A 17,285-nucleotide genomic window follows, 5' to 3' on the forward strand; every position below is an offset into this window, starting at 1 on the left:
AAAAATAGCTATTCAGTAATTCAAGGGCAATAACCTGAAGTAACAGGGTCCCTGTTTTTATTAATTTATTTTTGTTTCTTTTTTTATTGAGTGGAGTTTGCCCCAATACACACACACACTATCTAAAACACACACACACACACACACACACACACACACACACACACACACACACACACACACACACACACACACACACACACACACACACACACATCACCTGCTCTTTAACTATAGTTTAGCTTTTTCACTTGAACTTTACCTAAGGTTATTCACTGTAATTGGCCAATATCACCCACTAGTGGAGAAATCATGGTATCGCAGTTTTTAAGCGCAATTCTATCATTAACCACACGGTGGCAATGTTTAACCAAATATGATTCGACGAAAAATTACGAAAGGTACCGGACAAACCCGAAGCGAACCCCGGAAGCTCTGTTGTTACTGGTGGCTTTCAGCCCGTTGTTCAAACGATGTGTCGCTTGCTGCAGATCCAGCTGCTTTGAGGGTTAAGAGTTCAGCTGAAACGCTACGCCAGAATGTATTGAGACAGAGTTCCCAGGAAAATACATGACGAATATTAAGGTTTGTAATTTAGCTGTCACTCCAAAGGTTTTGTTTTCTCACTCGTCATTCGTATAGAGTGTTAGCATGCTAGCGGCGTTAGCTTATTTTAGTGGCTTGTTAGCAAGCGAGATTTACCAGCCATCCCGGTTGCATGTGAACTGTCAGGCTAGCGGTGCGTGCTGGCGTACGTGCGCGTGTGTCTGTCTGTGTGCGTGTGTCTGTCTGTGTGCGTGTGTCGAAGTGTTGAGTTTCTATCACGACCTCTGCAGGTATTGTAGATCTGAAGATCGACCCCAGTTGATGCTTTTAGCTGGCAGACAGATAGTCCGTGATACCTATACTAGTACGACGAGTTCCACTGATGGCGGAAGATCAATGAGAAAGTGGTTTGTGGTCTGATCAGTCATACCTCTAAACAATCTTTTTGAGTGACGAGACGCCTAAAGACCCCTGATGATGATGATGATGATGATGATGATGATAATAATAATAATAATAATAATAATATGTATCTGGTCAAACTAGTTTAAAACCAGTAAAAAGTCATTTACATTTCAGTTTAGTTTCTTAAAGAGTAGTTCAAAGTGGTTTGTAAAGGTTTACATGGTTGGTTTTTTGTATCAACGTTGAGGAACTGGTCGTGTTTTTCCCCCGTGTCTATTAATTTGTGTATTTGATTAGTGTTACTATAGTTTGACCACATTGAGCTGATCCAAATAGAGAAGGACTGATTGACCAACTCGGGGAAAAAAATGTTACTGTTTATATTTGCAGTGTCACCTCATCACCATGACTTGCCTTAATTATGGGTGTGCCACCTGGAAGTAAAAAAACAGTTGTAAATATATATGGCACATACTCTCATTCTGCTATAAGGAAATTAAGCGATGTATAAACTGATCGACAGAAATGGTTTCTTCAATCTGTAATTATGGCCGGTCACAATAAATAAATAAATAAATAAAAATAATAACTTCAGTTCATTACACTCTGTGGAAACTGAACAAATATTTGTGTGCCTTTTGTCTTTTTCAGCCAGCAGTCCACATGTGTATTTCATCCTGAATGCTGGCCCAGGAGGTGCACACCACAGCATGCTGTTGTGAAGCTGGAACATATTAGGTATGTAACAAGAGCAAACAGAGGAAGGACCTTGTGCCACCAGTTTGTCGCTTATGCAAAACCTGGAGAAGTTGCATTCCACTTCTTGGTTTTGGCTGATGAAAAGCGACATTCAGATCAGCAGAGAATATTTGCTTGATTCACTTGCAAACTGGTTTAATTTATGGTATTTTCAATCGTTAATAGCGAATCTGACCTGCAATATTGATGGTGTATGTAAAATGTGACAGTGAGTTGTAATATAACTAAGTAAATCTTCTTTTAGATAGATAGATAGATAGATAGATAGATATAGAGATATATATATATAGAGATATATATATATATATATATAGAGATATATATATAGAGATATATATATAGAGATATATGTATGTATATGTAATTTCCTTTCTTGCTTAGCGTGTTGGGGATATAACAAACCTCAGATTTTATTAGAGGGGATGAGTAACAAAAAAGAAATGGAAAGAGCAGTGGGAAATCTTTGGATCATGAACAAAAATTAAACTCAATAATTCAATCAGATAATGTCTGATTTTAACAGGATTAACTTTTTTAAATGGGCATTAACTGCTGCACGTGGATATCATGGTAGAGGAAGATGGAACCACGAGATGATATTGTCGACATTTGCATCGTGATCTTGGTTTCTGTTTTGGTGGAACTGCTACATCCCTGTTGGCATGCGATGACTCAAGACTAGTGTGAGTCCCATAAAGTGATCTGAGCAGAATAGCGTTTGGGTGCTGTTTCTGGTTACAAAGATAGGAAAAGGAGGAGAGAGGACAGTTGGTGGCTGTTGTGTTGTGCCCTCTGACTGGGAAGGGCAGACAGCTGGACAAGCAGCAGCTGCTGCGGCTTAAATGGACCTCCTCTTTATTGACAATGGAAAAATCAATACTCCTTAAACTAGCAAGAGCATTTTTTGTCCTCTTTAGGATGGTGATTTTCCTTTTTGTTTGTTTTTATTTAGTTTAACAGTCTACTGGCAATGCTGTCTGTCTTCACCTGGCCTGTGGTCCTAATGGCATCAGCTTTGTGGATATTAAACTTCAGCATGACTTCTTAACATACAAATGCAATGTTGCCAGTGGTATTGGGAATATGCAATGAGTGAGCGAGTTATTCTTTTAGCAAGTGTAGCTGACTGCTGGTGATTGAGCAGCTTTTCCTCAGTATATTCATCAACTGGCACAAACTGTTTCTCCTGTCATTGTAATTAATTGAAGTGAAGCATGTATATGAGCTAGACAGTCGGTCACTATCAGTTTCTGGGCTGACTTTTTCAGTTCCTGTTATACCCATTATAACTGGGTGGGAAACATTAGCTCAGCTTTGCTATATGAAATATTGCAGTCTATCTATACGAAGGAAGTGCAAAATTCAGCGACACACACAGTCATCTCATAACTGAAGCTTTATTTGTGGTTTATTGTTTTTGTCCCGTGCATCACACTCGGGGTCGCTTGATAACAAACTTCCTTTGTTTTAAGATAGTTTTTATATATAAACAAGGTTTAACAACGTGGAGAATTTTATTAACGTAAGACATCCTGTATTTGCACAATATAGAAAAAAATGCACTGCTGTAGTTTATTTGGAGGGTTACAATATGCACAAAGTAGTTTCATTAGATTAGACCAGAGATGCTAAACTCATGTTACATCACGGGCCACGTACAGCTCTCTTTGATCTTATAGTGGGCCGCACCAGTGAAACTCTCCTTTTTGTCAGTGTAAAGAATAGGGCTGCCACGATTAGTCGACTAGTCACGATTACGTCGATTATCAAAATCGTCGACAACAAATTTAATAGTCGACGCGTCGTTTAAAGCCTTGTAAGATCCTGAAAGACGCAGGAATAAGTAGTAGGATTTAAGAGTGTAATAGCGGACTGAAACAGAAAATGACAGCACTGCATGTACGAGAATGCCAGCTGCCGTTAAACCTCCAAGAAGAAGAAGCAGTTTCCGATATCGTAGCCGTGTCCAAATTCAGGAACCGCATCCTCTTGTGCCTGCATTTTAAGGCTGATTACGTTACAGCGACACGACAAAGGCTTTTCAAATTCGAAGACTTCTGCAAATGCAGCCGACAAATGTGTTCTACTTTTCCCCAGATTTGAAGGATGGGTCGGGCATATTGCCCAACCTATCCCATAATTCATAGCACGGCTCAGCATATTCCTGTTTCCAACAATGGCGGCAGCTACTTAGTTTTAATATTACTCTTATTATTCTTTCTGGGTCACAAAATAAACTTTGAACATATTTTCAGGCGAGAATGGAGCTGTGTGAACTTCAATCATCTGTTCGGCTTATCAAGACACCACATATTTGTAAAAGCGCTCCAACATTTTCGGAGACATCTGTCACCCACCAGCTGGATAGCTAGCCGGGGGCAAGGCTCACTGGAGCCCGTGAGAACACCGGACTCCCGGCAAATCGTTTTCAAACCCCCCGCGGTCTTTCGCTACTCAGGTTAAACACGATATATAAGTCACATGTCCAATGGATGCATGATCTGATTAGTCGACTAATCGCAAAAATAATCAGCGACTAGTCGACTAGCAAAATAATCGTTTGTGGCAGCCCTAGTAAAGAACTTTAACTACACATTTAGTCCCTGATATATTTTAATGTGAAAAAGAAGATCTCAATATAAACCATACATACCAGTTTTTCCTCACAATGAAAAAATGCTGCTGTAGTAAATTAATCTATTTGGGATGATTAAATTGTAAGAAATAAGTGTGTAAAATGCCAAAAAAGTTCTGGTATCATATTGCCCAACCTACATTTTAATTATAACACGAGAGGATTTTGTTATTTGACAGAATGTCCTTTTTTATATAATCAGTTAATGAATTTTTTTTAAAATTCTGGAGCTACTGGAAAAAGAAACATACTTTTCTATAGTAGATGGCAAAAAACAAACTTTCTGTAATTTAATTTATTTATTTACTTTGATGTAGTATTAATGGTTATTAATGAGGTATTCAGGAGAAGAGCTACAAAAACTTATAAAATTACAGTTAAATGCCCCATATTTATGTCCTCCTTAATATTTTCCAAAGCTGCCAAGCTGGCCAGATTGGAGCCTTTGGCAGGCTGATTCTGGCCCTGGGCTTTATATTTGACACCCGTGGATTAGACACACAAGTTACGACACAATGTCTGTATAGGGACATGAGTGTGTTTTGAAATAATATATAAAACAGCACAGCACATTTACCTTTCTGAGTTCGTGTTCAAAGGTGTATATGTTCTTCTGTTGTGCCTGACACTTCTGATTAAAAAAAGGAAAAAGCTATTGTTCTTGAATGAAAGGAACATCAATTAACAAGAGTGGTTAAAAGTGGCAATTTTACCACTTCTGTGCTTGCACACTGAAAATTAGGATTTCTTTTCACAATTTGAACTTCAAAAACATCACTCCATCACAAACAGTGTGTCTCTGACAGGGCATGATAATCAGACAGGTATGTCGTTAAAGGTAACCTTTAAAAAAATACAAACTTATGGTAAACATTTGTTTTGTGCACTATATCTGTAGCTAAGATATGTTAAAGCAGAGACAGTTTGACCACTCTTACTATCTGAACCAGTTGTTTGCACAAGTTACATATTGCTAGCTTGCGTGACGTAATATTTTATCCATGTAGGATGTGTTTGGAAGAATTTGTGTGTTCTAGCACTTACTCTTGTGTAACAATATAGATAACTTCCCATATTATCAAAAGGGACAATCCACACAGACTGTGAAACATGCACTACTAAAGTGTCACCTTGCAACACAGATTTTACAGAACACCTCTATTATTTTGAACCAGTTACCGTGAAATCACTTTGGGGCTTGAACTGAACTCCCAAAGAGAAAGAGGATGTCTGTTTTCTGGCAGCCAGAAAGGCAGTTTTCAACACTGCAGGGTAAAAACCTCATACTGCAACTTCAGTGAAAGTCACTGTCATGGAAAGGTGTTGAAGGTGCAAGCACAAGCAAATATCACCAGGGTATTCCAAAGACAGTCTGATTAGAAATTCTGCACAAGACTGACTGCTTAGCTTTGCACCACCCTATCTCCTGTCTCATTTTATTTAAATGCTTACCTAAAGGAAGCAGCTAAAGCACCTCTACTATTCACCTTAAGTCAATTCTGTAGCGTGGTAATGAGGAAATAGTGTAAGATTGGTGAGGGTGGCAAGACCTTGTGCAAGGTTGTTCTTCTGGCTGAGTCTTATCACTTTAAGGGCCTTGAATATTTGTGTTTGGTTAGCAGGGGCGCATGTATTCTGTTGTGAAAACTGGACATTGTTTAAATTTTTTTATTCCTCTTGTTCCTTTAAAATGGGATCCGTTCTTTTATTTTAAGAGTTAACTCTTTTCATTTGTATTTCTCTGCTCCTCTGTATATAGGCACGTGAAGCAGACACTCATGTACACTAAGGATGCATCAATCCCACAGTTTCCCGTCTCCATTTGGCTTTGGGCGTATGCCAATACTGAGTATACTGATCAGATAATAATGTTAAATTAATAATTGTATTCCTTGGAGTCATTCTTTCAGCAATTTATTTGCACTAGTCTCATAACAGCTCGGTGTAAGAGTCATTAGGCTACTGCATATTGGTATAATTTTCCAGATGTGCAAGTTTCTCCTTTCCCTGTTGTTCTTCTGTCTCAATGCAAGCGCACCTCCTCACTCGTGTGTTATGTGTGGAGTTGAGGTGATGAGTGAAAGGTACAAATAGTTGACGACATCATATAACCTTGCCACAAGTGAGACAAAGTTTGCCCCAGTTCCCCCCAGATTTGCTGTCATAGGGTGCTAGACCCTGGATGGATGGAATTGTTTTTCTTCTTCTTCTTCTTCTCCTTCTTCCCGTTTGAGTGTTTGGTGGTTCAAGTGTTCCAGCAATGGTAGAAACACTAGATTTGACCTTAAAGTAAGGCTGTGTGATATTTGTTTTCTCTCTTTTTTTAAATACTACAGAATCTAAAAAGCTTTGTTATATTATTTTGTTTTGTCTTTTTTTTTTTTAACACAAAGCCTACAAGCCAAAGGGAAAATAGGCCCACAAATTATTATTAGCCTTTATTTCTCCTGAACATGTAGCTCAGCTGCGGGATCAGTTTCCTAAAGGTACCAGAATAGCCATTGATTTATCCTGAAGCTGTGGAGATCGTTTCCCCAGCTGGTCCTGAATGTTCTTTTGCGACCTTGAGGAGTACGCCAATGAATCATGCTGAAAGGCTCAACAGGCCCTGAGCTTTGAGGGGGTTGAGTCCAGGGTTGAGCAACATTGATCATATACATACTTTGCCCCATTTGTGTCAGCTGGCATCAGACGTTTGTCCAAAACTTTGAATGTATAAAGTTGCCATAAACTATTAAGAAATGATTTGATTATGTGATTTCAAATTATTTTGGAAAGCACTCTGATCACTAGTTATAATCACTGCTGTCCTAAGGTTTAGTTGTCATTTTACAGATAATCATGACCTAAGAATAAGTACCTTACATTCTTGTTTGATGCTATTTGTAGAACTCTTAATTAACACACATTCCTCATTCTTTTCCCCAAACATTTTACTATTTGTCTCTTTGATGTACTGATTCTAGTTTAAACCGTATTTATTGATTGACTGCTATTACTTTTACTGCTACTAAGTTTGAATGTCTTTCCTCTCTCTAGGGCAGAATGCAGTCTTCAAACCACAGATTACGAGATATGGAGCAGCACCATCCGCTGCTGTCAGCAGGTGCAGATGTCGAGACAGGTAGCCTTGCAGCCGGAGTGATGGTTGGAGGTCCACATGTGGGTCACACAGCAGGAAACCGCACTCTGTGGTTTATTCAGGACAGCTGTGGTATGGTGTGTGCAACCATGACCTGGTTCCTGGTTCTGTACGCTGAATTTGTTGTGAACTTCGTCATGCTTTTGCCTGCCAAGAACTTCTGGTACTCGCTGTTGAATGGTGCTACCTTCAACTCACTGGCTGTGCTTGCGTTGGCCTCGCACCTGCGCACCATGCTGACTGACCCGGTAAGTATGTTTATTACAGTAAGGGTGGAGAAGGCAAAGGTCACTGAAAGTGTGAGAGTTTCAGTCTGATGGCAGTTATTTGTTTTTGCAAACAAACAACATTTACAAATATTAAATAGAACCTGGCTTATTGTTGTAATTTTGCAAGCTAAATTTTTGGTGCTTTAGCTATCAAATCATCTTAATGAAATAAAGATGTGTGGCATGATGCTCAGACTTTGTATAGTAGTCTTACTGCAGTAGATGTTTTGACAGTGAAGCTTACACCAAAAATCACTGACAGTGATACTTGGAGTCACTCACTGATGTAATCTGGGACACTAAGCTTAGGGGTAGTGTGTGAGTGGATGCTGTGCACGAAAGCAGCACAGTGCAGCCTTCTGAACTGAATTTCTGTCAGCTTGTTACTCTAATCTGTTAAGAGCATTTGAGGTTTTCAAAAAAAATGTTCAACTTTTAATTTGGTTTGCTACTGACTTTGCTTCTAATACTTGGCGAATAGTTTAAATACAGTGAAGTCATGTGTCGGGGGGATTGCACGTCTAATACTGTTAGTGCTGCTGTTGAAATGTCAACTGATTCTAACTCAAAGAAACTAAAATGTCTGGTGACAGCCCCACTGGTGCCTCCAGCCCAGTGGCCCTTCCTGAACAAATGCTTAATTGAAATCCACCAAGTAAAACACAGAAGTGTACGCTGTAGTGGAGAAACTGGAGTTTCAGCTGTACTTTCAAGGTCTTAAGGTCATCTGTGTATTTGAGTTTAAGTGTGCGTTACACACTGGGTGTTTCAGTCGACATGCCAAAATGGTTTTGGGCAAGATACTGAACCCCGAGTTGGACCCAGTGCATTCATCAGAGTTTGAATATGTGTGTGAATGTTTGCGTGAGAGGGTGAGTCAGACATAGTGTATAGAAAAAGCTGTGAGTCCTCAAGTAGAATAGAAAAGTTGTGAATAAGAACCAATGCATCTGTTTGTGTCTCAGTTGGACTATTGCCATTTTGGGTTATTAAGATTAATTACTTGTATTACTTTGTACAAGTAGACATTTTGTTCCTTTTATTTATTTATTTTTTAAATTAAAGTATTTTTTCCCCTCTCACAGCCTAGAGACATTAGGAACAGTGGGTGAATTGCTGTATATGCTTGAATTCTCAATGACCCCAGCATAATGCATTTATGTGGATCTTTTTAATAAATAGCATGTTTCTTTTTCTGTCTGCCCTTTTCCTTAGGGCGCAGTTCCCAAGGGTAACGCAACAAAGGAATATATGGAGAGCTTGCAGTTGAAGCCTGGCGAGGTCATCTACAAGTGCCCAAAGTGCTGTAGCATCAAGCCTGAGAGGGCACACCACTGCAGGTCAGTCTAACACCATGCATACGCAGCAGGCAGAGCATGAGTAGCATGTAATGAGAACAGAAGCACATTCAGACTCTGTGACTTAGTAATACACAGGCTTGTTGTAGCAGGAAAAATGTTCCTTAAAAACATATTTTATGAAAGGACAAACAGAGTAGCTGATTACATTTGCATTAGCAGTCAGTTTGTCATGAATTAAACTCTCCTTTCTCCTGCCTGCAGTATTTGTAAACGATGCATCAGGAAGATGGATCATCACTGTCCCTGGGTCAATAACTGTGTGGGAGAAAAGAACCAGAGATTCTTTGTTCTTTTCACTGTAAGTACACAGTTGCAGTCGTGAGTTAATCTGTTTGTTAAAGTTACAAAGCAAGTAGAAATGCTCGTTTTACATATGAGAATACTGTTTTTAATCCTCTTAGAAAATTGCTTGTTTTCCACTCATTTTAAATTTAAATAAATACATAAATTATATTTTATTTGGTACTACATGGGAGATATTGCAAAAGTCTTCCCACTTGCTTCATTTCCATGATCAAATAAGCAGCTCAGCTCAGTAGAGATGCACCGCACAGCAGGAACATGCCGACATTAAATGTGCTTTCATGGCCATCTGTGACTCTCTTGACAGCATCAGCACTTCTTTCTGGTTTCGTGTGCTGACTGGAACTTTTTTGAGGGCAGAAACATAAAGCTGTCATATATGGTTGAGTGGCACAAGGTCATAGTTAACTTTCCTTTCAGATTGCCATAAAGGAGAAGTTATCTGTGGAAACACAGGTTCATCATTTAACCCTTTAAAGAACAGCATATCGTATTTGATACATGTGTTTTTGTGAGTTTTTGAGACCTCTACATCATCAGCGTGACTTTTTTTTTTAACCCTCAAAAAAGAATATAAATTGCATGACACATTTTTAATGACTAAATTGCAAAAAATATGGTTTATGTAGTAAATGTGATATAAATGAAAACTCATAAATATATATATGCAGATTAAAATTTCAAATATTTGTATTAGTGCTGTCAAAATTAACGCGTTAACACACATTAATCCGCCATCACGGTCAACGCGGTTAAAATTTTTAATGCAATTAACACATGTGGTAGAACCTGTGTTAAAAGATTGAAGAAAACTATTCAAATTCTCTTTGAATTTAAGTATAGATTATTTGTTTCTTCTGCATTTACTTCATTATATTGGATAAATGTCTGTTACAAGCTTAAATATAAAGTTGAAAAAATCAAGTAATCAGGATCAAGTATAATTACAGACAATTTTGAGATTAGTTATTTTTTTAATCTATTAACACCACTAATTTGTATATATTTTGTCTAAATTGTTAATGGCCTGCATTTGTATAGCGCTTTACTTAGTCCCTAAGGACCCCAAAGCGCTTTACACTACATTCAGTCATTCACCCATTCACACACACTGGTGATGGCAAGCTACATTGTAGCCACAGCTGCCCTGGGGCACACTGACAGAGGCGAGGCTGCCGGACACTGGCGCCACTGGGCCCTCTGACCACCACCAGTAGGCAAACATGGGGTTAGTATCTTGCCCAAGGATATTTGGCATGCAGCTAGGAGGTAGCCTGGGATCGAACCACCGACCTTCTGATTAGTGGCAAGGTTCCACAAACACTCCATTATCAAAAAGTTAAAGATTTCTGGCAGTTCTTTCATGGTTCAGGTTTTAAAGGGTTAAAATAGAAAGTTGTTTTTGTTTTTAAGTCTAAATACTTAAACTTGTGAATAGAGCAGGGCGATATGACCAAAAATATTTATCACGATATACATTTGAAAATTTGCGATAATGATATAACTGACGATATAATTGACAATAGACAAAATACTTTACAACTGCACAACTTTATTAATGTAAAAAAAAAAAACATCAATGTGTTTTCACTTAAACAAGCAGCTGTTTTTTATGTGCATTAAAGTTATATAAAAATTTAACAGTGCAAATGCAAATTCCTTGCTGACAGTTTAACCAAAAGGCATTTCCAGTGGAAACTGGCTGACATATCCTCAGCATAACCATGTATAATATCCACAAAACTTAAAAAGAGGTTATACACACACAATACGGTAATATTATGTTGAAGCACAGTACGTATCACTCTGCGAGGCTCCTGCCTACGATAGCCGTAATGCTCCGACAATCCATCAAGCGGTAGCTTAGCAAAGTCGTATTAAAACGTTTGAAAGATTTTCGAGTGCTGTGTAGCACATAAAATCGTTTCGAGGTCAGTAAACACAACCAGAATTCATACATAAGGCACACAGGATTATAAGGGGCACAGTCGATTTTCAGAAAAATCAAAGGATTGATTTTAAGTGTGCCGTATGTGCCAAAAAACACGGTAATAACGACGGCCCACTAGCATGCGCTACCAAAAATAGTGCTTTGTTGTGTATCTGACGGACGAAAGCCAAGCCAGTTCCACACCACTGAAGTCGCAGCATTTTTACAAACCAGTTCTGGTTCATCCGTTTCATTCATCGATCCGTTTTCGCTCTTCTCATTCTCCGTCGCCGCCATGCTTTTTTCGCCATGTGCGTATGAAAACAAAGACACTGCGCATGCGCGTTTTACCCATATTCTATCGCGATATTTCATTTTCTTATCATTGCCCAACATTATACCGGTATCACCTTGAACGGTATGATCTGGCCCAGCTCTACTTGTGAATGTGAAATTTATAGTTTAAGGCTACATTACTCCAGTGAATGTCAGTAAACTTTTGGGTTGTGAGTGGTTTTGCTTACCTTCTTTGTTTTGTATATGTGACTTTTTTTGTTCTCTTCATCTCTCCATAGATGTACATAGCCTTGATTTCTGCCTATGCCCTCGGCCTCAGTGGCATGCACTTCTTCACATGTATTAAACTTCAGTGGAACGGTAAGGCTTCTCTAACGTAACTTTCAAAAACATGAACACATGATGTCAAAGACATGCAGTTTAAGGCAGAAATACAACTGTTAGTACAAGTGGTTGAAACTCCTTAGAGACATGAAGAAAAGAAGCAGAGTATGGAAATGAAAGAGATTTTTATCCTGTTGTCAGAACAGCTGCTCTGCACAAGTCATTGAAGTTGTGCGGCAAAGCCATCATTGAGCTGTCATCCATCACTTCCCGCTCCCTTGTGGGTCTGTCTGTAAGAGTGAACCAGAAAATGAAGATAATATTTCATTCTTCAAATTCTAGCTTCTCGTCGTCTCTACAGGATAATACTCTGACCTCCCAAAAAAATACAGTCTGCCGTAGCAATTGTATTGTAGCAAAGGGACTATTTTAATGGTCTGCACTAGATTTTATCCAGTCACCTATGTGACTTTTAAACACCCAAAGGGAAGACATTTACCCTTTTAGAATCTGTCCTATTTTAAATGTATTGTTATTTGATTGGCATTTTATATTCTGTTTTACTCAGTTGTTCAGCGCACTCTGAAACCTCTAACTTTGTTCCTCTAACCAGAGTGCAGTGAGTTCTCTCCGGGGGTGTCTGTGCTGCTGCTTATCTTCCTGTGTCTCGAAGCCATCCTCTTCCTCACTTTCACAGCTGTAATGTTTGGTACGCAGATCCACTCCATCTGCAATGACGAGACGGTCAGTATCTACTGCGCCATGCAAGCTTTGTTCCTTTCAGCAGTGGAGGGATTAAATGTTCATGAATCGAAGAAAGAAGTCATAGACTAATTTTATCAAGTTGTTACGGTGTCATATTCCTGCCTCAGCAATGTCATCTCATTGGTAATCATGATCATTCGTTAATTTTAATCTGTAAAAGTCACAGGAAATTCACCTAAAAGTTGTGTACCGAGATAGCAGTGATATATTATTTATAAAATAATCAACTGAGACATTGTTCAGGCGTACATTAAATTTCTTTAGCTATAGTAGTATAATTAATATGCAATGACTTTTGTTCTAGTTCTCTGCATAAATGTTTGTGTTAGCATGCTAATGAGAAAGGAAATGGACAACTTATTGAGGATCTTTCCTTTCTGGTGGGTTCAAATGTGTTGCAGGAAATTGAACGTCTTAAAAACGAGAAACCCACTTGGGAGCGTCGCATGAGATGGGATGGCATGAAAGCTGTATTTGGGGGTTCGCCATCTTTGCTGTGGTGCAATCCGTTCACAGGCCTGCGTCTGCGGCGCCTAATGCTGTTGACCCACGGTCGCCGTGGTGGGTCTGAGTTTTCTGTCTGAGAAGACTGCAGACTGATGCAACTCACCGACACCTCACCGTGTCTGGTGTGGTGGAAAAAAAGGATTTCTTCTATGCCCTCTTCGACTGGAGCTACCATGAACCTCCGGCGGCGTCTTTCCTGAGTAGGTGACAAAACATTCTGCAGTAATGGGACCCAAGTGTATCACAATCACTACTGAGAGTCTGTGTTGTCTATCACATGCTGATGTGGATCCAACACATGTGATATTGCTTTGCACAAATCAGATGAACAACTGGATTTTTTTTTTTGCAGGGTGGGCAAAATGAGGAGCTATGTGGTTTGTGTTGTTTGGTAACGCATGCAGTACGTAACTCAAGTGAGTCTTTTTATTCCCCACCATCCAAGATGCTGTTTGAACTCAACTAATGCACCTTGGGACACAACTTGAGTATGTTTTGTTTGCTGTGCACATGAGATTGGAGAAAAGTCTTTGAATGTTTTTTTTTTTTTGAGGGATGGATCAACAACGTCTTTCATCATCACTGGAGCCACACAAGTGGGTCGAAATGGAAAGTGCTTGAATTATTTTTCTTTTGGCCCAGACATGAGAACCACTGACAGGGGATTCACAGTCAAGGACATGCACTACTTACATGACACTTGAGGAAAAAGCTTGGTTATGGAGCACAGTGGTCATTAGAGTTTGAACTGTGCTGCATGTATAAGGCTTCATTCAGCATCTTAGTCTGGAAATGAGGCTTTAATCATCTTAACAAGCTACCATGAACACAATGCTCATTCTTATCTAGGAGATGGCTTTTTCTATCTCTTCATCTCTGTTGTTTTTTGGGGGTTTTTTTGTTTTGGGTCCTCGGGATAAAGTTGTTTAGGTTACTCGAGCTAAAAGAAATTTATTGGTGAAGCTTTATCACCATGTGCACACCTCAGCAGATGACCATGACTCACAGGAGACGACTACTGCTAGTCTTCATTTGGACAAAACATTTTGTAATAATTGTGTATGTGTATCCATTTCCATCACTCCTACATGCTGATCAACATCTCCTTATCTCTGCAATCAGTTAAACAACAGGACAACTGATGGCTGTGCTTTCATGATGAAGTGAATTAGGCCGAAGACTAAATGTTACTAAGTTTGCGTTGTTTAATACTTTCATGTTTTGTTTTGTTTTTAACCTCTGTGTGGGAAATCAGAGGGACCTTATGTGTAGTAGGAATATTTTACTATATACAAAAGTTATCGGAAAAGTCTTCACAGCATTTTAAACCCTAAAAAAACAACGTTATAAGCCCTCAAGACAGAGCCGAGTCTCAGACATGGTCACTTTACATGCTCCTTGGCCACCGTGTGTAACAATGAGTTGAAAAGGAAGGTTTGAAACGTTAGCACAACCTCCTTTGGGTCATTGTTTTCACATTCTGATCGACTGTGCAAAGCTCCATTGTGAAGTCAGCTTGTAGATTTAAAAAGAGTGCTTTGCTGAAAAAGACTGAGGTACCAGGCTCACTATACGAGCTTTAATACGGTCTCGGGGAGCTCAGCAGAGGCTTGTGAGGCCTTTTTTCCTATTACTGCAAAAGTTTCAGGCATGTACCATCTAGTGGCAGGACAGCAGCAGACACTTTCCCAGTGTTATTAGAACACTTTGCCATGCCTTTGAAACATCAAATCAATTGAATTTTTGAGATTGAAAGATATTGTGATTTTTGAAAATGTCAATTTTGTGGCTGCCACTCTCCTAACTTCACTCTGCCTAACTAATGAGTTTGTTGGCACCGGATGAATGTGGCTTTTCGAATCTGCAGTTTACAGTCAAGTCCAGATGCACAGGCTGGTATTATCAAAGTATTGTCAAGTCTAGACTCTTAAAGTCTAATTTATTTGCTTGCTGAACAATATTACTGCTGTTTGTTTTCATCTGTGGTCGTTAAGAAAAGGAACTGTGCCCACTGTTTACAATAAATAATATCTGATGCTCTATGGCTGTAATGTTTTGAAAAACATGCTGTCATTAGAATGGTATTTGACAGCACTGTCATCAGAAGGGTCACAGCACTGAAAGCTAATTAATATCAGGGGATTATTTTAATGCTGGCCTCATTTCTCATTTGTATTCTGCTGGATTTCATATATTTCCTATTTAAACATTGCTTTACTTTCACTATATATAGATCATAGAACATTCAACAAGTCCCTAACATGCTAAAAACTGAAAACTGTTAAAAGTTAAGCTTCATAGAAAGTAGAAAATGAAAATTTTTATAACTGAAAGAAGTTTAAAATTTGCCAGAAAATAATACTAAAATTCCCATTGTTTAGTTTTGCACGCATATATGTTGCTAATCATGCAGCAGCTGAATAAATGTGTTGCAGGAAATGTTGACGAGTCCAATAAACTATTATGTCATTAGATAAAAGGCAAATATCAAAAGAAATAACAGTTCTAATGCAGTGCCGAACTGTAAGTTGTAGTTGTTGTGGGTACAAAAACAAAAGTAATTGCAGATATTGCTGTGTCAAAGCATTTGAATTTGATTGGTATCATTTGGGCAAGATTGATATGGTCAAGTATTTGACAATAGGATGTCCTGCTCCATGACCGAACTCTTAAACTGTCTCATGTCTTTTTCATATTTGGTAACAGACTCGATGAATGCTGAAGGACTACACTGATAATCTCTGCTTTCTGCTGTATGACTTTAAAAAGCTACAATCACCACAGGAAGATGAATGTTGAACAACATGCAAAGATGCTTAAACCAATACAACACTATTCTGTCAATGCTTTTTTTTTTTCTCCTCACAGTAGTTGGCAGTTGAAGCAGAGTCCTGCAGAATATAAAGGATAGAGAGAATTTTGTGTTGTGTCGTAATGGTTCTTAACAGGATGGGTGTTTGATCACAGATTTACCGTTAATATCACCATGAACAGTTGTGAAAGTTTTGTGTCCTACACTCCTGAGAGAATGTTTCTTCAAGAACAAAAGTCCTTCAGCTTTACAAGCAAAGTATAAAGGTTACTATTAACAATATATAAATGGAATGTTTTATTCAAGTTTTTTTAATGGTGTCATAATCTTATGATGTCTTATATTGTTAATGTCATACTTTTACATAATAAACTTGATTAATTTAAAGCTATACACTCGGATTAATTGCCTGTCATACTCATGCTCACGTGCTCCTGATTTGCTTAAAGCAGTTCAGCAAGTGTGAGGTTGGGCAGAATTTGGAGTGGATTTTGATTTTCATCATACATTATGGAGTATATGTATATTAAGTCATTTGTGATGCAGATGCAGTGTGCAAATCATCTTTCAGTTGCTTCCTTTAGGGGTTGCTCCGTCTCACCCTACCCCTCGTTTCCTCCTCTGTCACACGAACCCTCTGCATGGCCTTCATTATTACCTCCTTGAACCTTCTATGTGGTCTTCCTCGTTTCTTCCTGTCTGGCAGCTCTGGATTCAGCATCCTTTGTCCAATATATTCCACAATCCCTCCACTGTGCATGTCCAGAACATCTCAGACGTGCTTCTCTAACTTTGTCTCCTTCATGCTCAGCCTGAGCCATCCCTCTGATATATTAATTTCTTTTCCTGTGCATGCCAGTTACGATCAACAAAAACCTTAAAATCTCTAACTCTGCCACCTCCTGTCTTGTTGTTAGTGCCACCATCTCCAAACCATACACCATAGCTTCTAAAACCTTCCCTTTCGCTCTTCCTCCTTTCCTTCTGTCAGAAATAAATACTGCCACTTATTTCCATCCATCTGGTACTGCCTACACTGTACAAAAAGGTTGACCCCACGCACCATCACTAACTCTAGATCTACTAAGCAAATCAGCAGCAAAAAAATACACACTGTAATTACATAATTAAGCATTTAAAGTCTTCAAAGTTCAGTTGAGCTTCATTCAGAATCCCTCCCCAGAAACAGACATGCACAAAAATGTAAATGAGAGCAATTATTTCAATAGG

The 17,285-nt window shown here is 38.8% G+C and overlaps 1 protein-coding gene across 3 annotated transcripts; it reads left to right on the top strand.

Annotated features, from left to right (window-relative positions):
- Positions 1-426: 426 nt before the first annotated feature.
- zdhhc7 (zDHHC palmitoyltransferase 7) lies at positions 427-16,446 on the top strand. Of its 3 annotated transcripts, none has more exons than XR_014918981.1 (9): positions 427-585; positions 1,603-1,689; positions 7,385-7,735; positions 8,972-9,096; positions 9,319-9,415; positions 11,926-12,007; positions 12,585-12,715; positions 13,138-13,659; positions 13,797-16,446. XR_014918981.1 is itself a non-coding variant. In XM_085451815.1 (8 exons), the coding sequence occupies exons 3-8, from the start codon at positions 7,391-7,393 to the stop codon at positions 13,318-13,320; spliced, it is 963 nt and encodes a 320-aa protein (XP_085307941.1). In that variant the 5' UTR covers positions 427-585; positions 1,603-1,689; positions 7,385-7,390; the 3' UTR covers positions 13,321-16,446. The 3 variants fall into 3 exon arrangements, 1 of the variants encoding a protein (XP_085307941.1); XR_014918982.1 differs by having other exon boundaries at positions 13,138-13,443; positions 13,596-16,446; XM_085451815.1 differs by having other exon boundaries at positions 13,138-16,446.
- Positions 16,447-17,285: the final 839 nt, after the last annotated feature.

This window comes from Copadichromis virginalis, linkage group LG1 (assembly GCF_057382275.1).
Source record: "Copadichromis virginalis isolate Kocher_CV1m ecotype Utaka linkage group LG1, C_Virginalis_male_GT1.1, whole genome shotgun sequence".
NCBI classification, from domain to species: domain Eukaryota; kingdom Metazoa; phylum Chordata; class Actinopteri; order Cichliformes; family Cichlidae; genus Copadichromis; species Copadichromis virginalis.